General features: G+C 38.7%; 4 protein-coding genes across 5 annotated transcripts; 2 read left to right on the top strand and 2 right to left on the bottom strand.

Annotated features, from left to right (window-relative positions):
- Window positions 1–12: 12 nt before the first annotated feature.
- On the bottom strand, window positions 13–1,045 carry LOC137598764 (guanine nucleotide-binding protein G(I)/G(S)/G(O) subunit gamma-5). The gene is made up of 3 exons (XM_068319220.1): window positions 840–1,045; window positions 501–660; window positions 13–287 (listed from the first exon to the last, which is right to left on the bottom strand). Exons 1-2 carry the CDS (start codon window positions 918–920, stop codon window positions 535–537), a joined length of 207 nt encoding a protein of 68 aa, XP_068175321.1. The 5' UTR covers window positions 921–1,045; the 3' UTR covers window positions 13–287; window positions 501–534.
- A 693-nt stretch (window positions 1,046–1,738) lies between these two features.
- spata1 (spermatogenesis associated 1) lies at window positions 1,739–6,216 on the top strand. 2 transcript variants are annotated; one of them, XM_068320359.1, is made up of 12 exons: window positions 1,739–1,931; window positions 2,064–2,170; window positions 2,786–2,903; window positions 3,108–3,161; window positions 3,470–3,887; window positions 4,268–4,430; window positions 4,542–4,593; window positions 4,769–4,880; window positions 4,965–5,090; window positions 5,190–5,365; window positions 5,821–5,919; window positions 6,011–6,216. In XM_068320359.1, exons 1-12 carry the CDS (start codon window positions 1,866–1,868, stop codon window positions 6,131–6,133), a joined length of 1,614 nt encoding a protein of 537 aa, XP_068176460.1. In that variant the 5' UTR covers window positions 1,739–1,865; the 3' UTR covers window positions 6,134–6,216. The 2 variants fall into 2 exon arrangements, with proteins under 2 accessions (XP_068176460.1, XP_068176459.1); XM_068320358.1 differs by having other exon boundaries at window positions 4,265–4,430.
- A 190-nt stretch (window positions 6,217–6,406) lies between these two features.
- Window positions 6,407–10,137, bottom strand: ctbs (chitobiase, di-N-acetyl-). The gene is made up of 7 exons (XM_068319754.1): window positions 9,991–10,137; window positions 9,253–9,391; window positions 8,607–8,815; window positions 8,247–8,418; window positions 8,060–8,157; window positions 7,333–7,494; window positions 6,407–6,937 (listed from the first exon to the last, which is right to left on the bottom strand). The coding sequence occupies exons 1-7, from the start codon at window positions 10,102–10,104 to the stop codon at window positions 6,749–6,751; spliced, it is 1,083 nt and encodes a 360-aa protein (XP_068175855.1). The 5' UTR covers window positions 10,105–10,137; the 3' UTR covers window positions 6,407–6,748.
- Window positions 10,138–14,130: 3,993 nt separating this feature from the next.
- On the top strand, window positions 14,131–22,959 carry LOC137599428 (vitellogenin-2-like). The gene is made up of 34 exons (XM_068320356.1): window positions 14,131–14,170; window positions 14,594–14,614; window positions 14,738–14,889; window positions 15,009–15,260; window positions 15,358–15,519; window positions 15,606–15,754; window positions 15,856–16,006; window positions 16,087–16,244; window positions 16,325–16,490; window positions 16,580–16,705; window positions 16,790–17,008; window positions 17,107–17,324; window positions 17,411–17,508; window positions 17,587–17,711; window positions 18,030–18,131; window positions 18,241–18,360; window positions 18,455–18,641; window positions 18,713–18,806; window positions 18,921–19,106; window positions 19,188–19,332; window positions 19,427–19,643; window positions 19,727–20,064; window positions 20,157–20,198; window positions 20,290–20,358; window positions 20,437–20,643; window positions 20,727–20,869; window positions 21,092–21,230; window positions 21,321–21,450; window positions 21,531–21,714; window positions 21,814–21,908; window positions 21,997–22,091; window positions 22,200–22,365; window positions 22,504–22,665; window positions 22,767–22,959. Exons 1-34 carry the CDS (start codon window positions 14,131–14,133, stop codon window positions 22,874–22,876), a joined length of 4,968 nt encoding a protein of 1,655 aa, XP_068176457.1. The 3' UTR covers window positions 22,877–22,959.
- Window positions 22,960–24,656: the final 1,697 nt, after the last annotated feature.

Raw genomic sequence — 24,656 nt, 5'->3', positions numbered from 1 at the left:
TTGCTGCAAGCATGAAACATAGAAAGTCTTTATTCAGGAAAGAAAAACGTACATTTCAAAAGGCACATGTGTGTTGATATGGATTAGCTATTTCTAAGCAAGAAGGTTAAGACATTAACTGTGCCACATTAGCACCTGGAAACATTTCTGTGTGACATTTTGCAAAGGCAAAAGTAGAATACTGTTAAGTCAGTTGTTTATCCACAAAATCCTTAACACTCCTGAGACGATTCTAGTCCACAGAGCAGGTCCTGCAGCCCAGTTCCAATAGATAGAACGTCCATAGCCTGCGCAAATGTTACACTGATTAATTAGAGCTAAAGGCAATTGAATTCATCAGAGATCCAACAAGTTTATCCCATCCCCAGCTACATCTAAATGTTATTTTTCAAACACCACAGTGGGGTGTGTAATCAGCTGATTTAATTACCTGGGGCTCTTTGAAAATTGTGTCCGAGGTACAAGAATCGCATCAAAAGCGTTTATGAAGACAGACTTACTGTCGTACTCGCAGGCGGCCGGCCGGCCGCCGGGCTATAGGAAGGAGCAGACCTTCTGCGGTCGGAACGGGTTGGTGCTGGACGACATGCCGGTGAGCAGAGGGTCTTGCTGGGCGTTCTGAAGGCAGAACTTCTGCAGGTCTGCGGCGGCCTGGGACACCTGTTGGAAAACAAGAGTCTTACGAAGTTAATAACCGCTATAAATTTTTAGAAATTCTGTAAAGTAAGTTAAGACTTACTTTACAGAATGTCCGTTTGGTGACACTATTAAGTGAAATGGCCATTGAGTGAAACGCCATTAATTACATGTTAGCTTAGGGATTTTCAACGCTACGCTACCTTCACTCTGTTTATGCCAGCTTCAAGGCGTAGCTGTTGAACGATTTTCTTCATCGCTATGATGCTGGAAGATCCCGACATGTCTACGAGTTTGAAAACTAGCCAGACTAAACCTTCACTGGTAAAGAATCCGTCGTCGGTAGCTGTCCTGCTAACTACTTCTTCATCGTCGTTCGATTTTCCGGTTTTCTTCAAGGAGTGTCGCATTTGCTGCGTTCAGGGGATATTGGAAACATAAAATAACGTGACGTTTAGATGGATTTTACAACAAAAGAACATGTGTACAACGTAAGAACGTAGTACAAGTGACCATTGTATTTATATAATATTTTAATTGAAATTCAGCCCACGAAATCCATGGGGGGGGTTTTTTCCTTTCATTTGTAGTTTGGTTGATTTCTATGAAATTTTCCTTAATTTCATCGATGATGTTGTTTTGTTAATGCTGTAAACATTCTATTAAAATTCGCAGGGCTTTAATTCATTAAAAGGAAAGACTTCTTGTTAAGTTAAATAATTTCGACATGTCCCGATTCTTTGAACGTTACAGCGCATGATCCATACAAATTGCGACATCTAGGGGCCATAATATGTAAACGCACAGCTCAAATTCAAACGTACAAACTGGAAAACATTGCCATCATATTCGCAATTGGAAAATAGGCTGTAAACATGGGGGCAATTGCAATACCGTTAACAATTTGACATTAAATTAAATCAAATTAATACAATTGGTTAAAGGGCACATAAGAAGTACTGTATTGTAACAGAATATGAACAATGTATCAAACCTGCAGGCAATGACTGATAACCAAAGATACCTCTTCTCAGAGCAATTATCATCAGCACCAGAGCAACCACTGCCGGCACTCTCATAAAGAAACCCGGCTGAATGACGAGCTGTGTTTGATGACACCAGACTGTTTCTTTACAGTCCACGCCTCTAAGGCACAAAAAGGCTCCCTGCACATAAGCCAGAAAGAGACCTAGCCTCTGTCCATTTGCTGCTTCTGAGGCTAGGGACGAATGATGATGGAGCTGTCCTGTGAGTCAGTCAGATACCCTGAGGACAGAAGACCGGCCAGTTGCAAGGTACTATGTGGGGCTAAAAAGCTAAAGAGGAAAAAAAAATGATAAAAAAGCCCGACTATTTTCACACATATTTTATTTCTGTTTTTGTTTTGTTTGTTTGTTTTTGTTTTTGTTGTTGTTCTGTGGGGTTAGTTTGTGGAGCTACATGTACTGTATGTGCCAGATGACCAGTGGGATGTGAAGCTCAATAAAATTCCTGCTGACACAATCGAGAGCTTCATATCTGCTGGCTTCATCAGGTAAACCCACTTTAAATCTTTCAGTTGTTTTGAGACAATAAAATCTATGGAGGATGCATGATCTATATTATATAGAGAAGCAAAGAATATACTGTATGTTTAGGCTGTCAAAAGATATTGACCTTTTAGCATTGAGGTTTCATCATCATGTAGTTAAGTAGTATAGCATTCAATCTGACTATTTGTGAGAGAGAAAAAAACAATTACTGTATTTTAAAACATTTTGTATCATAAAAAAAACATTTAAATAAAAATACAACAATAACAATCCCACAATACAAAGTGATGTTATTGTTGTAACATGTAAGTAGAGTAATTTAGTACTTACTATCAATAAGTGTCAGTTACTTTAAATACACTAGAGTATATAAATGTGTTTCCTGCATTGTATTACCAGTAACATCAGCTTAGAGCATCATACATTAAATTAATTGAAGCTTCTCAGGGAATAACTTAGACTGTGACAGCAAACTAAAATCCACTGAAACCTAGAATAGAAACTGTTTCACCATCTTTCTTCTGCATTATCTCCTATTAAAACTTGTAATGAGATCTTTGTTATTTTTGTTACAGTTCAGTTAACTTACAATCTCATTTTCATTACTGGGATGCCAGGGTATATCCTGATATCACCCTGAAAACCCTGAGGAGCAATCTGGGACATCTTCTTGGTTCTGAGAGGAGCATCGACAAATTCTCCTTCCTGAAATGTGTCGGCCGTAGTTTGGCACTGGTGAGTGCGGTCGGCTGTTTACCATGGCTTTCTTTGCTGGTTGAGTGCCACCAAGCAGTCACTACAAAAATGCAGATTGATCAACAAGTTTACTGTTCAAGCCGCTACACTTACAAATGTCAAGCACGGGTGTGTGTGAAAATTGGTGCACGGCTTTGACTATGACTCCTCTTGGAACAACCAAGTCCTTTTTTTTAATTACAGGTCAAGAGCAAACAGGAGAGGGATCTGAAAGTGAAAACATTTGCCCCACCATATGTATGTAGAATTCATGTTTCATATTAACATTCAACAATTTCCTGCTTAAAGTTGACAACTTGTTCTTAGGCACAGTTTCACTCCAAGAAAATATTAAATTTTCGAGTTGAGCTGCATTTTTTTGTTTGATCTTGTAAATAATACTACTGTCTACCTGTGACTGTTGTCATGCCAATGTGTAAATGTTTTGTTGTTTTTTGCCTTGTTTACTTTGTCTCTTAGTCTTGAAATGCTGTATTATGCTGCATTTCCATGCCAATGTTGTGTCACTACGAACAAATAAACCTCCACTCATGCCCTATTGTCAGGCCCCACAGCCAGAGCTTTACCTGCTGCCCACTATGGAGAACAGCAGCAGTGTTGGCTCCCAGTCCTTCACTCCAGACACCAGCAGCAGCTCCTCAGACCATCGCCCCTATTATCACACTCCTCAGACTTGCAACCAGCCAGCAGGAACAAAGGGGCCTATTAAATTCCCCCTCATCCCTAAATGTTCCCATCAGCCACCTCCTACACAGAGCCTGGAAGAGGGAGAGGAGGAGGAGGAGGAGGAAGAAGGGGAGGATGAAGAGCAATGCTTTAGTACTTCAGAGGCAGAGGGAGAAAATGAAGACGAGGATCTGTCTGCTAAAAAGTTAGAATGGGCAGATCAGGAATGTTGTTCAGAGCGGCTTCACCACCAAAGGCCACCACAGTCTGTGACACAAAATAAAGGAAAAAGTAAAGGTGCAACATGTAGCTTTTGTTCTGCAACAAAAAAAAGTTATCTCATATATAAATGTTTTTGTGCAGGTTTCTATCTGAACTGAAAGCCTGATAATATTAACCATGTTTAAAAAGATTTTGTCTGTCATCTTCCCAATTTTTACTGACTAGATGTCATTTTGCTAAGCAAATCTTCACAAAACCCCCAAATTAGTTTTTAACTTGTTTTCACACGCATGAATATTTTATCCATAAAAAATGCTCGCTTTCTATTTCATAGTGTTTGCCACCTGACCTTTTTTTTTGCATTATTGAAAAAGTTAAAGTGTCCTTTTTATCCATTCTTAATGCTAACCTCCTGGCTCTCACACGCTGACTGGGTTTCTCTATATCTACAGCAGTACAACAACATAAAGCTTCTTCAGGTCAGGTGAAGGACATTCAAGAAAGAGAAGAAGCATGGAGAAAGAAAAAACAGCACCACAGAGAGAACAGAGCAGTCAGAGAGCCAGGAGTAGTCCCATCCCTGGAGGAAAGAGATTCAGACTTCTGCCTTACAGACAGGTCTGTGCAGCTCGTGCACCAAACTGACCCATTGAAGAATGTAGTATTTGAACTCAGTAGTAACGCTAGTACTGCTGCTAATTAGTTTCCTAATTCTGTGTTTGTTTGCAGAATTGGGAATTCAAAAGATCCACCAAAGACCGATGATAACCCAACAAGTGAAGTAATTCAGCATCACATGCATATATTACAGTATATTCTTTTGTCCAAATTCTACTCTGGAAGTGATTCTAGTGCAGTATGGAAGGTGTTGAAGTGGACACAGAGCTGTAATACAGATGAAGTTTATTCAATGTGACATGAAGGTTTATGGTCTTGTATTTATTGCTTATTTTCAGGTGACAGAAAACCCACTGTCGCTGTCTGTACAATGCACCTCTCCACGTGGAGATCTACCCTCAGATGCAGTAACACAAAAAGCATCTGCCTTTCATGTTCTACACACAAACAGTACGCAAGCCACATGTGGAAGATTAATGATCACTGGTATTGTCTTAGTTTTTATTTACAACTGAAAAGGACTGTTTGCTTTAGGAGAAGAACTGATTGAGGAAATCAAGCTGGTGAGGGATCAGAGAAAACAGCTGGAGTGGATGAGGCAGGAGCTGCTGAGAAAAGGAAAAGATTTGTTGTCTCAAAACAGACACCGCAGGAACCAAGGTGAGACAAAAAAAAATCCCAAGAGCCGACATGCAATATACCCTTGGTGGTACATAGAACTCATTTAAAATCTAGTAAATTTTCTGTAATTCTGAACAGCACGAGACAGTTGGAAAAAGAAATATTTTGAAACCAAGAAAGCTACAATACCCTTGGAGGAAAGTCTGCGAACAGTGCGGGAAGAGTTAGAGACATTTTATAACAAACTGCTGCACCAGCTCCAGGCTAGAGACAACAGAGGGAAGTCAAGAAGACAAGGAAGGTCTTCTCTAAAGGTAAAATTTAAGTTTGTTTTTTTTTAAATTAATTTTTCTTTTTTACTGCATTAACTTTTTAATATTTGTTAAAAGAACAAGAAAATTTTTAATTCATATTCTTTTGGCAGATTAAGTTTGGAGTTTTTAAGACCACGGATACTGATATTTACTAAATATCAGTTTCAGTATTTCTAAATATTATTTAGAAGTGGCAATATATCTTTTTCACAACTTAAATTTTGACTCAACCAAACAGTTATAATTAAGATCATGGCTAAAATTTAATCTTACTATTGGCAAGTCAGCCACAAAAGCACAGTAGAAAGAATCAGAATAGTTTTCTACCCTAGAGAGGCCCCTTTAAAATATATCTAGGCTTAAAATGACGCCGCTGTCAATCCAGAAATATATCTCGGCCTTTTTTCAAACATCAAATTCACAAAAATGACTGATGGAGAGATTGTGAATTTCAGAACGAGCTCATCATTCAAATTATGACAGAAAGCTATGTGATTGACAACTTAAAGAGGAAGATAGAGGATGCCAAGATGAAGCTGGTAACAGAAATAAAGGTAACTGAAACCCTGCATCTCTATGATAACATGCTGTCTTAATTTTAGTATGTTATCTGGTGTGTCATTTTCTAATGCGTGCTTTGTGTAGTTGAGAAAACAGGCCGCCACAGAGCTGAGGGACCTGAAGGCGGAGCTGGCCCAGAAGAAGAGTCAGTTGTGTCAAGATGGTGCCACACGAGAGAGAACACAACTCCAAGGTGCTGCCATCTGACACAGAGAACAGGCAGGGGTGTGGAGTCAACTCTGTAAAACTCTATAAGGATAGTCTGTGTTACACACTTTGTTACATGTAGGCCTACAGTCTGCAGGTTTCAAGAGAATAAATGAAAAATTATTAAAACGTTTCTTACATGTTTGATTTGAAGAATTGGAGTTTGCTATTTAATGGCCTTTTGTGGTCTTGGGCTTTCTGCATTTAATTGTAACCGATGTGTCAATGTAGATACTGATGAATTCTCAAATTATTCAGGCACTGATGTGTTGCTTAAGGAGGAAATATAACCCTTTTATTGATTCCATAACTTCAATGAAAGACAAATTCATCACATTTTTAAAAATACAAAGTGCATAAATCTGGTGAAATAGGTATCAAAAAGAATCATAAAGAATCACAAAGAATCACACTTATTTCAGGCTAGGTGGAATATCAGAGCTGTAACTACAGTCAAAGACAATGGCAATTAAAGACATAACAACCTAAGCAGTGTAAGATGCATCCCTAAATCCAGTAGGAAATTAAACCCCATTGATGCTACAAAGGGACAAATCAACAATCAATGGCTCAGAAGTTAAACAAATTTCTACAGCATTGTTAAGTGTACCAAAGCTAGCATCCTAAGAGTACATTCCACATTGCTGCAGTCTGTTGCTTGGCGACAGGTTCACCACTGTAGTCCAAGATGTTGCCATTCCACATGCCAATGCCCCTCAAACCTTTAGACTTCACATAGTTCGCCTTGGGACAGATGCTCTGTGGGTCGTCATACCAAACCTGATGAATTTGTCCATTTGAGTCCTGTGGAAATCAAGATGCAGAAGACAAAATGAGTGCGATGACGCGACCATCTTGCGGTGTGAAAAGAATTTAAGACCCACCACTAAGGCATTCAACTAGAGAAATTTATTGCCGTTTCTATGGAGTGATTTGTTTAGTTTGGGAAGTGACACCGCAGTAGCTCGAGTGGGCGCCAACACTCTGCATAAACAGCCCCTTCTTGAATTGCCTGCCTGATTTGTTGTGTCATAATAAATTACATACAACAGTCAAGCAAAAGACAAATAATCCATGACAAAAGACAAATAGTCCATGAAATACAGGCTTACTTTGCTAACCATTAAAACATTCAAGCCAAACACAGCTGCAATTTGAAGCAGGATTAAGATTTAAAGGATAAAATAGGGAGAATGTACCTTGTAATTAAAGTAAGGGGCCTTCTGTGTGTCATCCCAGAGCCTGCCAGACAACGATATATTGACCTGTTGCATGATCCACTTGTAAGGTTTCTGTTTTCCAGCTGCATCACTGCAGGGGGCCCCACGGAAAGGAACTTTGGCTATGGAACATATTCCCTCCTGGTAGGAGAAAAAAGACAGGTATCTGTGTTTATGCTGAAATACAGAACAATTCACAACCAAACAATAATACAAGTGTAAATATAAAGTAACAGGGGCGGTTCCAACATTTTTCTGACATGGAACTTTAAGGTTTACAGCCGTGCAGGGGGAGCAGTGAGGTTGGATAGTGGTGCTTCTATTTAACATCATGCTTAAACTGCTGACAGTGATGATTCTGTACTGAAGCTGATGGGAGTCATCTGGTTTGAAGGCATTTGGTCATTCAGTATAAACCAGGTGAAAGGACCATAAGATGATACAGTAAGACAAGATAAGCATCACCCTATTTGCAATCCAGAGGTAAACGTCAACTTCACGTGCCCATAAACAGGAGCTGTGGAGATAACATGTCTCCTGACAGCTGTAAAAACAAAACACTATAAACAATACATCACAATGTGATAAATCCTTAATTCATTTGGTAATGATAGACGAGCACCTATGTTCAGGGAAATGAAGGACCAATAAAAGATTAAACAATCCACTTCTTCATTATAAAGCTTTGAAATGAAAAATATCCTACCTTTGAGAGGTTGAGGCATGGGTAGTCATAGCCGTACCATGGCAATCCCATCACTAACTGCTTTGGCTCAATCTTCAAATTCAAATACTGTTCATAACCTTAAAAAAGACACAAGGTTTTTAATGTCAAGTTCTGCATTAAAAAGTTGATTCCAACTCACTTATTACTAAACAACTGGAAAAACAACCATTAAGTGTTTGGGAGAGCGGGGCGTTGGCCTTTGCAATACAGGCATCCATAATCTGGCTCTGTTCATCGTAGGACATCACAAACAGCAGGTCGCAGGACGAAGCGATGGCAACATAATCATAGCAGCGCTTGTCAATACATTTTGGGGACCAGGCAACATCAAATGAAACCTGGACAACAGGATCACATACACATCAGTGAAATGGATCTGCAAAATATAACATGATCCAGGAGATGCTTCCAATTGGTCATGCATTTTATTTCCACATCAGGTGCTAGAGCACTTTAAGATTTTTACATCATTAGGAAAGCAAAAAGAAACAGGGGCAGCCAAACCATGTCACAGCATGTTCTTCACCTGGGAACCTGGGATCTCCCTGTGGAAGGCCTCTGTGGACTCTCTGACCAAATCTGTCAAAGCTTGGTACTCCGGTGAGCCCTCCTCTACCTGCTGTTCAATGTCAATGTTGATCCCATCCATAAACTGAGACTTGGCCAATTCAACCTTCTCTGTAATCCATGCTGTCCTGTTGTCTTGGTCCACAATGTAGGAGAGGGGAACGTCACCTTTATCCCACCATAAAGGAAAGAGACATCAGCAAAAATATGAGGAAAACATACTGATGAACAGCAACATCAAGAAGTAGAGAGAGCCATCCATTTTTTTATCACTAGAGTCGAGAGGAGCTAACGCTTATCATAGCTGACACTGGGTGAGAGGCAAAGGCGGTGTCCAACCTGAGGGCAACTTAGACCCACCAATTCATCCATAGTGGAAGCTGGAGAACCCACAAAGTAGTGGAAGTAGCTAACATTTACCAACCATGTCAGAAACTAACTTCTTGTTTGACACCTTTGTGACATTTGATGAAATGAGGAAAAATAGGAGCATATATAACAACAGACACAAATTTCTGCATTATAGCTTCAGCTTTTGGCCTAAACTGCTGTTCAAAGGTGGGAAAATGGTCCAATTCAACCACTGTAAGAGAAATGTATTCTACCTTTTAGGACAACACGTGCACCGTAGGAGTGAGCGTGACACAAAAGTTCAGCGTCATATTTTCCAAATGTTGCTATGGTTGTTATCATGCTCCAGTTGTAGGACTTCCATGTCATTCCACCCACGTCAAACACAAATACCTGAAAAAAAACAAGAGTCACACAAACACATGACACTTACTGCTTTTATATAAATCATACATTCCAGCCTGTAAAATGTCAAAGGTGTAAGTTCAACACAAGACGACTAACTGATCAAACTATTGTCTGATAATTATTGTGATGAAATGCAAAAAGTTGAATATTCAGAATACTTTTAAAAAAATTATTATTATTTACGTTTGGCCAGTATTGCTGGTTTGTATAAAAGAACCCATCTCTCTTTGGAATCATAATCAAAAAACATTAAAGTTGTTGAAAAATTATTGGAGTCTAAATGTAACTTTGGTTTAATGGTATTAGACACACGTTTATTTCTCCAGGCAAACTGCCATGAGTTGTTTAATATCACCTGTCGATGAGGAAATACTGACTACTGATCTTTGTGGCTCTTTGTTTTTAAATTATAAGGGAGGTCAACCAGTTTCACATTTAACCCTCAAGGATTATTATGACCATGTACTGAGCAGTGACAATAATCATGGTGAGCACATTTCCCGGTGGGGGTCCATTGGAGTCCCGGGGCCAGTGTTTCTGACTGGTTTTGACTATCCATTGATCTATCGATACAATAACATCACCTCGAAGTCTCTCTCCTCCCGGATTTGGTGGCAGAGCTCCGGCCTCTCACACGGACAGACGGCGGCCCTGCATACCAGGAATGTCGAGCATAAAAGCAGGAGGAACCAGGTCATTTTGCTTGGAAACGAAAGTTAAAACCAGGAAGTTTGTCAGCACTAAATGGAAGAGAAAGAAACGTGACAGCTCATTGGTCAGTGAGTCTGACGTCACAGGTCACCGCCCCTTAGGAAAGGGGCGGACTCGTCTTTGAGACCGGGAACAGAACCTGCGGTATTACAGTAACTATACACAGCAGAATTAGATTCTTTATCCAGTACTGTGTTATATCTACGTGAAGTACTTCAAAGCGGATCAATTATATTTAAAACTTTATTATTATAAGTCTAAATTAGTAGGCAAAAGTTTTAAAAAGAAAAAACTTTATCCTATTCCTTCATCCTATTCAGTTAATGATACATTTGATTAGTACGGCTTCAAACAGGGAAACTCTTCCTCCTCCTCCTCCTCCTCCTCCTCCTCCTCCTCCTCCTCCTCCTCCTCCTCCTCCTCCTCCTCCTCCTCCTCCTCCTCCTCCTTCTCCTCCTCCTCCTCCTTCTTCCCTGCTGTGTCCAACCAGTGTCCCTTCTGTCCCCTTCGTGAGACAGTCTGTCATGCTTTTAGTGAGTGTACCAAACTTGCAGTGCTCTTCACTCTTTTAACGAATGTTTTTAATCTGTTCAGTGAAAATTTTAATATCTTAAATTTATTTATGGTGCTGGGTACAAGAAATCGAATCAAAGAAAGTGGAAGCTTTTAAATTTTATTTCAGGAGAGGCAAAATTTAGGTGACCAGAAAGAAAAGAATTGAAAACAATACTGCTCAAGAAGCAGCTACTGTTTTTTGCTGTAACATCAGATGTCGCTTAAAACTAGAATTTAGTTTTTAAAAAAGACAAAAGACCTAAATAACTTCAGGAACATCTGGTGTCACAAAAATGTCCTATGCACTTTAGTTGATGATCAACTCACTATTGCAAATTTCCTGATATAATGCACTGATTTTTAAATTGTATTTCTTTTTATTGGTTTTTAGTATTTTTGAAGCACTTTAGCACTTTCATCTAATGTAAAATTCTAAAATGTTTGAGTGCGATTAAAGTGTTTTTGCAAAAAAATAAAAATCTTCTTCTTCTCCTTCTTCTTCCCCTAAGTACTTAAAATCCTCCACCTTCTTGATGTCTTCTCCCTGTAACCTCACTCTTCCACTTGGGTCCCTCTCATTCACACACATGTACTCTAGGCTAACCTTAATTCCTCCCCTTTCGAGGAAAAACCTCCACCTCTCTAGCTTCTCCTCCACCTGTTCCCTGCTCTCACTACAGATCACTATGTCATCTGCAAACATCATAATCCATGAAGATTCCTGTCTAACCTCGTCTGTCAACCTGTCCATCACCATGGCGAACAAATTTGTAATATTACCCATGGAGTTACTTCACAAAGTAGACTGGTTGCGGTATGTGTGGTAATTTGATTTGAGTGTGTTCCAGTTTTTAGTAATGACCAAACATCACATGAATTTGTTAATGTTTCAGAGCGAATAAAGTTGAAGGCTATCTTATAAGAAACAGTCGAATAATAAATAGAATAAATAGAAAAAGTAGTTTACATTCTTATAACAATGTTCTACACTTTTTAATTATAAATTATACTATACAGCGTTAGGAGAAGGGCACAATTCTTTTCATAAGTATAACAAACAGTCACAGCTTGCCATGATAAAGAACATTCGTTATCCTGTAAAAAAAAAATTAATATCATAGAAAATTATTATACAGTGTACAAAAATTTACCATATCACCAAGTAATGTTAGAAGAAGAATTGCTTTATTAAAAGTGACAGCTACAAGTAAAAGTCCAAATTTGGAAACATATGGTTATAACCTAACTGGAGGAGCCTGAAAAATGATCAGAAAATTATTTGAAACAAACAAATTCAGTGCATCAGAAGACAGATCTAAAATGTCATTAAATTGAACTAATGTACTCTTTCTGGTCTGTACTGAAGACGGTCAAACACTACCACACACTACCATGTCTGTTATATTGAGGATTATATTGAGAATGCAGTGTTTGCACCTTGCTTGAATATAAATAAAAATAAGATGAAGGAGGCACATTTATTTTACTGTGGAGAGAAAACCCCCAATATTTCTCCAGCATGTTTGAATTTATGTTCTGAGTTAGTTCTTTTGAAAAGTTCTGTAATAAATGCATAAATAAACATATAAATACATAAAAGACCAGGTTATAATTTATAATAGTTAAAAAAATAAATAATAATTTTAAAAAATTCAAAAATAATCGTGAATGGTGAATGTATGTGTGTGTGTCTGTGTGTGTGTGTGTGTCTGCGTATGTATGTGTGCTCTGTGTGTGTGTGTGTGTGTGTGTGTGTGTGTGTGTGTGTGTGTGTGTGTGTGTGTGTGTGTGTATGTGTGTGTGTATGTGTGTGTGTGTGTGTCTGCGTATGTATGTGTGCTGTGTGTGTGTGTGTGTGTGTGTTTGTGTTAGTGCATGCTTGCATGTTCGTGTATTTTTTAAATTAATAATTCCAGTAGATTAAATAAAGTGAATATCAACCTATAATTATAATTATAATAATTAAAAAAATAAATAATAATTTTTAAAAATTCAAAAATAATCGTGTGTGTGTGTGTGTGTGTGTGTGTGTGTGTGTGTGTGTGTGTGTGTGTGTGTGTGTGTGTGTGTGTGTGTGTGTGTGTGTGTTTGTGTTAGTGCATGCTTGCATGTGTGTGTATTTTTTAAATTAATAATTCCGGTAGATTAAATAAAGTGAATATCAACCTGGATTTAGTTAACGTGATCCATTTGTTGATTCGGATTACATGGTGTTAAAACAAACAGGATATTTATTAAGTGTTTTTTTAGAGAATGAAAGGGTTGTTTTTTTTAATGAGAAACAATTAGCTTTATGTATGTTTCTTTAATTATGATGTCTCATAAGCCCTTGTTCGCTGGGTATCAATTTGTTTTGTAGTTCAAAAAGACATCAGCTTTATCAGACTGATCAGGACACTGTTTAATTTCCACTGTCAACAGTCATGACCATGAGTGTTGCATAAACCATGAGTTGGATCCTTGCCTTTGAAGAGTCAACATTTTCTAGATCAAAGTGACATAAAACAGTAATACTGTATTTTATTGAAACACTAGAACCCCATCCTTACTTTACATATTGTATCTTTAATTTCAACATTTTTACTCTAAAAATATATTAAGTTTTACATCTACTAGATCATTAACAAGAAGAAGTATACTTTATTAATCTCTGCAAGTGGAAATTACATGGTCACTCAGGTATATACATTTTTGACACAGCACACAAGGGGGCCTGTAAGCATGCAGTTAGTGCATAACATCAAACTATACATTGGGGGGCAGAATGACGAGTAGCGGCTTTCAGAACGCGCCCCAATGAGCAGCTTGTAGTTGGGATGGTGCCTTGCTCAGGGGTGCCTCGGCAGTGGCTGGGAGGTGAGCTGACACCTCCCACCGTCAGCTCACACTCCGATGATATCCTGGCGGGAGCGGGATTCGATCCACCGATGGCTGGGGCGATCTGCTGTTTTTTGCAGAATAAAATTAATAAGACTGTCATGTAGAACAACAAATCTGGGAACAAATTCCTCACTGATTTTGTCTTTTCGTGAAATATCAATAAATGGCATGAGAACTGATGTGACTGTGAAGTGACTCGCTTCATTCATTCAAACATTCATTAATTTATCCATTTATTCAATAATAGGACACATGAGTTCCATTTTAGATATTAATATGCTGAACAATGTGAATAATAAAAAAAATTGATAATATTTTAACTGTTAAACATTATATAACAGCATCAAACAGAATTGAATTCTTTCAACTCACATCAAAGGAAAGAACATATTTCATTTGTTGAGGGTCATGGGTCAGTTTAAGATAACTTGACATGTCCTGTGACATTTTCTGTGGGCACGGTGATACAAATGACATTGACAGCTGACGTTCAGTTAATGATACATTTTGATTAGCACACAGGGACCGAACGACTATAAAAAGAGGCCTCTGGTAGCAGTTTGTCACATTCACCAGCCATGAGGGTGCTTGTACTCGCTCTAGCTGTGGCCCTTACAGGTGAGTATGTGTTTGTGCATTTTCATGTAAAATCGACTTTGATTTCTCTTGAAAAAAAATTAGATTTTGTGACAATGCTGTTTTTTGCAGGATAAAATTAATAAGACTGTCACATAGAAAAACAAATCTGGGAACAAATTTCTCACTGATTTTGTCTTTTAGTGAAATATCAATAAATGGCATAAGAACTGAAGTGTCTGTTAAGAAACTTACCACTGTATTTACTGTTATTATAGTGTAGCTAAACAGCCACAGACAGAACACAAAGAATGAAGTTCTTTACTAACAGATTTGGAAGTTAAATACATTGAAACAAAAAATGACTTATTAAGTATAGCTTTCCTTCTCTTCTTTGCAATTTATTTTCAATTTAATGTTTTCTTAATGCGAACCAAAAATAACATTTTACTCCATTTTTTTTAGCGGGTTACCAGTTCAATTTAGGTAAGGTTTCTTTCTGTTATGTTAAAAATGTAATTCAACATTACATAAGTAAAGTAAAACATTAGTTTGAAGCTTTAATTGAACAACGTTTTGAAAAGTTTGTATTCTTGTTCATCATTCTAGCCCCAGAATTTGCCATTGGAAAGTCGTACGTGTACAAATATGAGGCATATCTCTCGGGCGGCCTACCCGAAGAGGGTCTGGCACGAGCTGGAGTGAAAATTCAAAGCAAAGTTTTCATGAGTGCAGTGGCTGTTGACACACTGATGCTGAAGGTATGGACCATTACAAAAATTTAATACAGTTATTTAATGATGTCATAAGAACTACAATATATGTTTTCCACGTTTTTTAAACAACTACTTATTCATTCAAACCTTATTGTTGTTCACAGCTTGTTGACCCTGAAATCTTTGAGTACAGTGGTATCTGGCCCAAGGATGCTTTCATTCCTGCAACCAAACTCACCTCAGCACTGCTTGCTCAGCTCACAACACCTATCAAGTTTGAGTATACTAATGGCGTTGTCGGCAGGATGTATGCACCGGCTGGTGTCTCTGAAACCGTGATGAACATCTACAGGGGACTCCTCAACATCTTCCAGCTGAAAATCAAGAAGACCCAGAATGTCTATGAGCTGCAAGAGGTACAGATATTTCTTTCCATTGACTTCAAACTACAATATTAAAATTATGAAAAATATAAGATATAAAGTAACTTTTTTTTATTTATTTGCCAATTAGCCTGGTGTTCAGGGTACATGCAAGACCCACTATGTCATCAGTGAGGATACAAAGGCTGACCGCATTCTGTTAACAAAGACCAAGGACCTTAACCAATGCCAGGAGCCTATCATTAAGGATGTTGGCTTGGCTTATCTGCAGACCTGCCCTGAGTGTTTGGCTGTAAGTACAATTTCTGTCTCACTTCATACTCTCTATCAGTCCTGGACACAACCATGCTGATGATACCGTGAATCTTGTCAATGCAGAATGGAAAGGCCCTGAAGGGAGCATCTGCTATTAAATACACCATGAAACCTGCAGCCACTGGCGCTCTGATCTTGGAAGCAAGTTCTTCTGAACTCATCCAGTTCTCTCCTTTCAACATCATCAATGGCGCTGCCCAGATGGAGGCAAAGTATGTGGTTTAAATGCAAAAGAAGAGTGCAATATAAATGTTGCAATCACATTTATATTGCTTACAATGTAGTAAAATGTTGTGCTTTTGTATCTTCATAGGCAACTCCTGACCTTCCTTGAAATCCAGTCACACACAGTACAGCCCATCAAAGCTGACTATCTGCCCCGTGGATCTCTGCAATATGAGTTTGCCACTGAGCTTCTCCAGACACCCATCCAGCTTCTGAGGATCAGAAATGCTGAGGCTCAGGTGCTAATACAGTAAATTAATAATACTTTTGCTGAATTCATCTTCGAGACAGACATGCAAAATATTTTGTTTCTGGTTAGATCATTGAGGTTTTGAACCACCTGGTGACCTTCAATGAAGTTAAGGTACATGACGACGCCCCTCTGAAGTTCATCGAGCTCGTCCAGCTGCTGCGTGAGGTCAGATATGAGAGTATTCAGACCTTGTGGACACAGTACGGCCAAAGACCTGATTACAGGTAAGTGCAAATTTCTTCCAGAGAAGAAACATCAATATTTTTTGTAGAGAATTTATTAATAAATTATTTCTCTTTACCAGGCACTGGATCCTGAGCGCTCTTCCCGCAGTTGGCAATCATGTTACTCTGCGTTTCATCAAAGAGAAATACCTTTCAGATGAGCTGAATGAAGCTGATGCTACTCTAGCTCTGATTGCATCTGTCCACATGGTGACAGCTGACCTGGAAGCCATCCGAATTGTTGAGGCAAGTCAACTCGTAACAATTTTTGGAGTATTGGTAAGTAAGGGAGAACTTCGACAATTAATTGATTCTTTATTTTTATCATTCCTTAGAGTCTGATCTCAAACAGAAAGGTACAAGAACGCACAATTCCCCGTGAGGTTGTCATGCTTGGCTATGGTACACTTGTATATAAATACTGTGTGGAGAACCCAACTTGCCCGTCTGAGCTTTTGAGGGTATGTATTGCTTCTGCGTGTGGTTAATTTTACCAATTTTATTTTAGACATTGTTTCATTAACGTTTTTCTGTTCCTCCTGCAGCCAATCCTTGACATTACCTTAAATGCTGTTGCCCAAGCTGACCATGACAGGCTTGTCATTGCTCTTAAAGTTCTGGGTAACGCTGGGCATCCCGGCACCCTCAAAACTATCATGAAGCTCCTGCCCAACTTCGGCACTGCTGCTGCTAGTCTGCCAAAAATAGTTCACATTAATGCTGTTCTGGCCATGAGGAACATTGCCAAGAAGGAACCCAAGTTGGTGAGACTCCATTTTCTTTTCATTATTAACAGCATATACAGTATGGTCAGTTTAGTAATGTGTATTTTTTATTAATAACTTAAATCTTTGTGAACTAGGTCCAGGACGTAGCTATTCAGATCTTCTTGGACAAGACTCTCTCTTCAGAGCTTCGTATGGTTGCTGCTATGGTATTATTTGAGACCAAGCTGCCAATGGGTCTGGTCACAGTTCTTGCTGATACTGTGTTGAAAGACAGCAATCTGCATGTTGGTAGCTTTGTCTACACCTACATGAAGGCCATGACCAAGAACACTTCCCCTGACTTGGCCTCTGTGTAAGAATCTAAAAATTTATTTAAGATTTTTGCCATCTAAACATGTCAGCAATCTCATGAGATATATTCAAATTTTATAATTTCAGTGCTGCTGCATGTAACGTTGCTGTGAAGCTCCTCAGCCCCAAATTTGAGAGACTGAGCTCCCGCTACAGTAGAACATTCTATCTCGATGTGTACCAGAGTAAGAAATTAACAGTCACGTTATTTTGCTTTAGAAATTGAAATTGAAATGTAATGGTTTTTATATTTTGCCCCACAGACCCCTGGTTGATGGGTGCTGCTGCGAGTGCCTTTTACATCAACGATGCTGCAACTCTTATGCCAAAAGCAGTCCTGGCTAAAGCTCGTACCTACCTGGCAGGAGCTTATGCAGATGTTCTTGAGGCATGACAATAAGCTTTTTATCTTGCATGTCCAGCCCAGTCTTATCCATTTTTACACAATTATACCAGCAAAAGAAGCAGCAGCTGCACTTTTTATTGATGGTTACTTAGCTAACCTACCAAGTTTCATTAGGCATTGGTAGATCAACTTTTTATTAGATAAATCTGTTATTATTTCCGCTTTGTTGGAAGTACAGCACATTCGATGTGTTATGCGCTATTGTTCTTCAACAAGTTATTCATTTAATCATTGGATTAAAAATGTTTCAGATATTATTATGTTAAAGCAACAAAATAACTTTCTTCTTTTTCTGCTCAGGTTGGAGTGAGAACTGAGGGAATCCAGGAGACTTTGCTGAAAATCCCTGCACTTCCTGAGAATGCTGATCGAATCACCAAAATGAGAGAAGCTATGAAGGCTGTAAGTTTTAAATAGATTTGAATATGAATACTGATTAATATCATAATTGATTTTAAGTTTATTTTGTGATTTAATTCTAGAAAGTTTCATTAACTTTTTTCGCCAACAGTTGTCTCAGTGGAGGGCCGATCCAAAGAGCAAGCCCCTAGCCTCTCTTTCCGTGAAGTTCTTTGGGCAGGAAGTTGGATTTGTAAACGTTGACAAAGCTGTGGTCGATGACATGATTGAGGTGAGGTACTTTTTTTTTACTGTAAAATGGCAAAAAAAAAAAAAAATTAATAAACTAAATATCTGTTGTTCTTTTTTCCATTCCACATTCACAGCTTTTTTCCGAACAACAAATTCAAAAGGATAAAAGAGAGTTATTGAAATTACTGCAGTCTGGTTTTGCAATGCATTATGTTAAACCATTGCTGCTTGCTGAGGTTCGTCGAATTCTTCCCACTGCTGTTGGTCTGCCAATGGAGCTCAGTTTCTACACTTCCGCAGTAGCTGCTACTTCTTTGGAATGTAAGAGCTACTGGTGCACACATCTGAAATGCAATTGTGCATACCGATGCTAAAATAATTGTTTTTCATAGTTCACGCCAAGGTGACACCACCTCTGCAACAGAACTTCCATCTGTCCCAGCTTTTGAACTCTGATATCAGCTTGAGGGCCGCCGTTTCACCAAGGTAATCAAGTTCCAGTTTATGTGGCAACTAATTAACCATCGCGTCTTCACATCAGTGCATTGATAAAAAAAAACAAATGTGGCCCTTAAAGTTGAATTTTTCTGTTTATTGCAGTTTGGCAGTGCATACCTTCGCAGTTATGGGAGTGAATACTGCTCTCCTTCAGGCCACTGTGGTCTCAAGAGGCAAAGTTTACACAATTGTTCCTGCGAAGATTGAAGCAAACCTTGACAGGATCAAGGGCAACTTCAAGCTTCATTTGGTGCCTGTTGAAAACATCGACAAGATTGCATCTGTACTGTATGTACTGTGTTTGTTACAGCATGATGTATCACCCAGTTTTGAAATGTTATTTTCTCAAAGATATTTTTTCATCAACAGTGTTGACACCTATGCTGTTGCAAGAAATGTGGAAGACCTCCCAGCTGTCAAACTCACACCAATGATTCCTGCAACATGGCCATCAAAGCCCATCATCGAGTCCTCATTGTTTTCTGGTCTAGCATCCTCTCTGGCTGGTGATATGGTGATTTTCATTCCCTGGTTAATTTGTTTTCACATTTAAACCTAGATCAACCCTATTCCAAATTAATGCAGTGATCCCTGTTGTGGTTTTACAGTCAACATCATCTGAAATAATTCGTAATGACTTGCCAAATCAAGATCCCAGGACACCGAAAATTCCCAAGGCATATGAACGGAAAGTGTGTGCTCTTCTTGAAAGCTTTGGAGTCAAGGCATGCACTATGATCCAATCTCGCAATGCCCTGTTCATCAGAGATAGCCCCCTCTATGCCATTGTGGGAAATCATGTTGTCTGGGTAGAGGTTTCTCGAGGCAAGTGAATTGCTTATTGATGGGAGTAATTTTGTTCTGAGTTGCTAAACATTTTTTTAATTAGTTTATTCATTTCATTGCAGTTTCTGATCCAGTCATCGAGAAAATTGAAATTGAAATTCAGGTGGGAAAGGAAGCAGCCCAAAAGATTGTGAAAATTATTAACCAGAGTGGGGAAGAGCTTTTGGAAGACGGAAATGTGCTGATGAAACTAAAGAAAATCCTTGTTCCTGGACCAAAGAACAGAACAGCCTCCATTTCCAGCTCTAGCTCTGAGAGCGAACAATCCCTTTCCTCATCCATTCTTTCATCCGGCTCCTCCTCCCGTCGCAAGAGCAAGATGATTGATGGTGTCAGCAGTTCCATCAGCTCCTCTAGCAGCCTGTCAAGGGACTCCTCAAGTTCCAGTGTCTTGTCCAAGGTGAGAAAACTTTACCTCTCAACATATAAGAAAGACAGAAAAAGGATTTGCTGGGATTAATCTACTCTTTTTTTTTTTTTTTGATACATCAGGAGGTGTATGAGATGCAGTTCACCAAAAACCATGCTCACCAGGTAATTATCATAAAACTATTTTGTGAAGCCCACCAGACAGTCATGCAGTACTCTACCTAAGGATGCTAAATATATGTGCCTTTGTTTGCAGCATTCCATCATCACAAACCAAGGCAACGGCAGAAGCAGTGCATCAAGCTTTGAATCTATCTACAACAAGGTAAGTCATCAGACCAAGTAATTAACAGTCTCTTGATATTGGTGAAAATCAACATCACTACATCGTTTGCACTTTAAGGACAAGTTCCTCGCAAATGTTGTTGATCCTACCGTGACCATTCTCATCCGTCCCGTGAGAGCGGACCAGAAGGTTGATGGATACCAGATCGCCGCTTATTATGACAAAGTCAATTACAGAGTGCAGCTCATTATTGCCAACTTGGTCCCAAATAACCATTGGAGGATGTGCGCCGATGGTGTCATGCTGAGTCAGCACAAGTTAATGGTAAAGATCTTGACTCACTGACTCAAATTGTTGGTAACACGTGATAGAATTTTGTTTGATGCTTCATTTTTATTTTTTCACAGGCCAAGGTTGACTGGGGACTTGAGTGCAAACAATATCAGACTGAAATCACTGCTGAGACTGGTCGTGTGGGTAAAGACAATGCACTTCGCATGAAGCTGAAATGGGACAAACTTCCAAGCGATATGAAGCGCTACGCTGAGCAGTAATGTCACATTTTTATGCTTTCTAAAAACTTGCAGAAAACTGTATTAATTATATACTAGTTATATGATAGTTCCCATGCATTCTCCTTGTATAACATTTAACTCAGGCCTCTGTCATGCATGCAAGACTTACACATATGGTATAGTGATTCTGTCTGCCAGGTGCATTAGATAACTTTCAATTTAAATTTAAAATAACCTGAACTTTTATGTCTTCCTAGGGTCTCTGATTATATGTCAAAGGTTGCTGTTGAACTTGGAGTAAACCTTGCAAAGGCCAACAATCCTCAGAAGGAGATCAAACTGAGTGTGGCCATTACTTCTGACACAAGAGTGAATTTTGAGCTGAAGACACCAAGGGTGAAGTTTTATTACTTTTATTGATGCACTAAAAATATCTGCATCATACTGTCTCTGTAGATGTCTAACCATTTCAACTGAATATTACAGAGAACCTGGTCCAAATTTGGTATGAAGCTCCCGATTTCTCTGCCATTTGGCGACACTGCTGCTGAAATTGAAACAATGCAAGACAGTTGGACTGACAAGATCATCTACATGGTAACCAAGGCTCATGCAGGTAAGTATATTTAAAGGAACAGGAACTGAATTGTCCGACTGATCATGAAATATTTAATTGATCTCTTCTGTCCTCCCCAGCTGAGTGCATTTTGAAGAACGACAAAGTGATCACATTTAACAACAGGAAATTCAGGAACGAGATACCCAACTCTTGCTACCAAGTTTTAGCTCAGGATTGCAGCCCAGAACTGAAATTCATCGTACTGCTGAGGAAAGACCAAGGGCAGGATAATAATCAGATCAACGTGAAGATTGCAGACATGTAAATATCACCGGTTTTCAAAACCAAATGCGGAAATTTAAACAAAGAAAGTCTCCATCAAAAAAACTGACTACATGTATTCTGTTTGCTTTTCAACAGTGATGTTGACTTGTTGATTAGGAACAATAACATCCTGGTGAACATTAATGGAGTTGAAATCCCTCTCGCGAACCTGCCTTATCAACATCCCACAGGTTTTTTTTAAATTTTATTCTTTTAATTTAAATTGCTAGTCAATTTATGGAAAGGTAAATTGTTTAAATGAATTTGTATTCATTTCAGCCCAAATCCAGATCAGAAGAAGAGGTGACGGCATTGCTCTCCATGCCCCAAGCCATGGTCTTCAGGAGATTATGTTTGATATCAATGCACTGAAGGTAATTCAAGAAGAGTGAATCTTTAAATTTAAATATGATGGGAATTTTCTTCAGCATCAACACTAGAAATGATACACATGCTCAAATGTCATTTGTTGATTTTTTCAGGTTAAAATTGTGGACTGGATGAGGGGACAGACCTGTGGACTCTGTGGAAAGGCTGATGGTGAAATCAGACAGGAGTTCCTTACACCCAACAAACGCATTGTCGATAACGCCGTCAGCTTTGCTCATTCCTGGGTTCTGTCTGGAAAGTCCTGCCGTGATGCCTCTGGTACGAGTTACTGTACATGCTTCACATTTTTATGTTAGACTATTATTAACACACAAATCTTATTAACTATTAAATAATAATACTAATAATGTGGTTTCAGTTGCAGTTCAGCTAAGTATACTTTCACCTCTTTTTCAGAATGTTTCATGAACCTTCAATCCGTAAAGCTGGAGCAGCAGTTGATCTTCCATGGCCAAGAATCCAAATGCTTCTCTGTTGAGCCTGTGCTGCGTTGTTTGAGTGGCTGCGTTCCTGTCAGGACCACCGCTGTAACTGTCGGTTACCACTGTGTGCCTGCTGGTTAGTCTTCAAGAAATCACAGCTTGTTCACAAAACTGAATCCTATGAAATCTATCTCTCTATCTTTTGCATGGTTTAACTTTGTTTTTTCACTCTTGCAGATTCTAACTTAAACTCTGATGGTCTGAGCAGCATCCTTGAGAAGAGTATTGACCTGAGAGAAACAGCTGAAGCCCACCTGTCCTGCAGCTGCACTGCTCAGTGCAGTTAGTCTTATTCCAGTCAGTCATCTTGTGTTTAATTGTTTGTTTCAAACATGAAAGAGTGTAACCTTAAATAAATATCAGGAGCATACAAAACAAGTCTTGTCTGCCTTTTTTTTTTTTTACAGACATCTTCTAAATAATTAAGAATGTTTTTTCATACTGAGCAGGGGAGCAATTTTATAAGATAAATGTTTGGGACCACCACAAAAATTCAATTGAAAGGGCTCCCAAATAACCACCCATACTGGACCATTTTGTACTGATAACTATAAAATACCTTAATCTTCCCATTATAAACTGCATTGCCAAATGTTAATGTGTTCAGGTGCATACTAATATTTATTATTTTCAAAATACATTACCACATTTTATGGAGAATTTTCTGGTATCCCAAGATTCTAAGATTACCATTAATATTCATTCTTATTTGGTGCTCATAATCACATATGTGGAAATTAGAGGTACAGTAGTTAATTTGATAAAATACTAATTATCTGTAATTACAGGCAAAGCCCATCTTCCAACAAAACTATACACAAACATGAAAGATCATCAGCACATCACCTTTCAGCAAATCTATCAAACACATACTTTTTTCCTATTTTCATTGAATGCATATTTATCTTTCAGAGCAAACATCTTTCTATTTAGTTTTTGATCGCAAAATCACAGTAGTATCAGCTATGAAGTACCAAAAACACAGCTAATGTTTTTGAGTCAAATGTTATAGGTGAGTAAACCTGGCTAGTTCATCACCCCAACCCTTCTACTGTGATCAGTCATATCAAAGGTTGGGTGAATGTGTGGAGCCAAATGGCTGCTAAAAGACAGCAGCCCCTCTAGCTTCAGCCTGTTCATCCTGCTTTCTTCTGGCCAGCCTCACAGAAATATCTGCTGCTCTAGGTGCTGTGAAATTTACCCTCACCCTCATCAATACACCCTAATTTATTTTGCCAGATGCCAGTGCTGGGCTATCTGTGGCACTTGAGATGGGCATGGCAGAGGGTTGTCAGTGAAGTGGTAACACCCGTTAATCATCAGTAACCCCTGGCCCTGTGTTGCAGTGCTCCTTTGAAAAATCTGCTTCAACTCTCAATTTTTTCTCTCCGTCCTGGGACACCTGTCAGGTTTTGGTTTGTTGCACCATGCAAAAATACAAAATAAATAAATATAAATAAAGTATCAAATTTGAAAATACATTTTTGATAAAAAGCAGATCGCAACAGAAGGTTTACATTCTGTCTGTTACATAAAGCTCTGTTTGACCTCCAGTCAAATTGTTGCATGAAATTACATCAGGCAAGTTGACATTTAAAAAGAGTGAACCTGCAGTCAAATACCTCAATGCTCACAACACAGCACAGTAAAATCATATTGTTGTCGAAGGACCCAAGGGTCGGTTTAAAAATATATGAAATTTTCCATTTTGATCCAAGATTTTAAAGACTCTGATAACTGATGGTTGCTACTAATATGCTTTTGCCATAAAATTGGGTCAGAACAATCAATGAGAATATTAATACCAGCAGACCAATGAACTGCTGCTATGCGCCTATTAGGTTATAAATCAAAGAGGAACCAATCAAATGCCTTTAAAGCTGATCATGAATCTAGACAGCCTAGTTCTAAAATCCAGACACTGCATCTTCAACCCAGAAGCACATGAGAAAATTGTTTTTGCAATTTGTGTTAAATTTTTTTTGATAGTTTAATGGCTTTGTCATGCTCGCAATTTAATTTCCATAGTCCATATTTAAAAGGTGAGGAAGCTAGAAGTTTCATTGA

This window comes from Antennarius striatus, chromosome 7 (assembly GCF_040054535.1).
Source record: "Antennarius striatus isolate MH-2024 chromosome 7, ASM4005453v1, whole genome shotgun sequence".
NCBI classification, from domain to species: Eukaryota; Metazoa; Chordata; class Actinopteri; order Lophiiformes; family Antennariidae; genus Antennarius; species Antennarius striatus.
This window is presented reverse-complemented; position numbering and strand designations above follow the sequence as displayed.

What these genes read in the sequence shown, in the direction of transcription:
- LOC137598764 (XM_068319220.1), bottom strand. Translation starts at nt 920, where the DNA reads ATGTCGGGATCTTCCAGCATCATAGCGATGAAGAAAATCGTTCAACAG. An exon ending in CTGGCATAAACAGAGTGAAG is followed by an intron (nt 661 to 839) that starts GTAGCGTAGCGT and finishes GTTTTCCAACAG; the next exon opens with GTGTCCCAGGCCGCCGCAGA.
- spata1 (XM_068320358.1), top strand. Translation starts at nt 1,866, where the DNA reads ATGATGATGGAGCTGTCCTGTGAGTCAGTCAGATACCCTGAGGACAGA. An exon ending in TCATGTTCTACACACAAACA is followed by an intron (nt 4,881 to 4,964) that starts GTACGCAAGCCA and finishes TGTTTGCTTTAG; the next exon opens with GAGAAGAACTGATTGAGGAA. An exon ending in CAGACACCGCAGGAACCAAG is followed by an intron (nt 5,091 to 5,189) that starts GTGAGACAAAAA and finishes AATTCTGAACAG; the next exon opens with CACGAGACAGTTGGAAAAAG.
- LOC137599428 (XM_068320356.1), top strand. Translation starts at nt 14,131, where the DNA reads ATGAGGGTGCTTGTACTCGCTCTAGCTGTGGCCCTTACAG. An exon ending in TCAGAAATGCTGAGGCTCAG is followed by an intron (nt 16,007 to 16,086) that starts GTGCTAATACAG and finishes GTTTCTGGTTAG; the next exon opens with ATCATTGAGGTTTTGAACCA. An exon ending in CCAAGAAGGAACCCAAGTTG is followed by an intron (nt 17,009 to 17,106) that starts GTGAGACTCCAT and finishes TTTGTGAACTAG; the next exon opens with GTCCAGGACGTAGCTATTCA.
- ctbs (XM_068319754.1), bottom strand. Translation starts at nt 10,104, where the DNA reads ATGACCTGGTTCCTCCTGCTTTTATGCTCGACATTCCTGGTATGCAGG. An exon ending in GCTCTCCCAAACACTTAATG is followed by an intron (nt 8,158 to 8,246) that starts GTTGTTTTTCCA and finishes GTCTTTTTTAAG; the next exon opens with GTTATGAACAGTATTTGAAT. An exon ending in CATGCCTCAACCTCTCAAAG is followed by an intron (nt 7,495 to 8,059) that starts GTAGGATATTTT and finishes TTCTCCTACCAG; the next exon opens with GAGGGAATATGTTCCATAGC.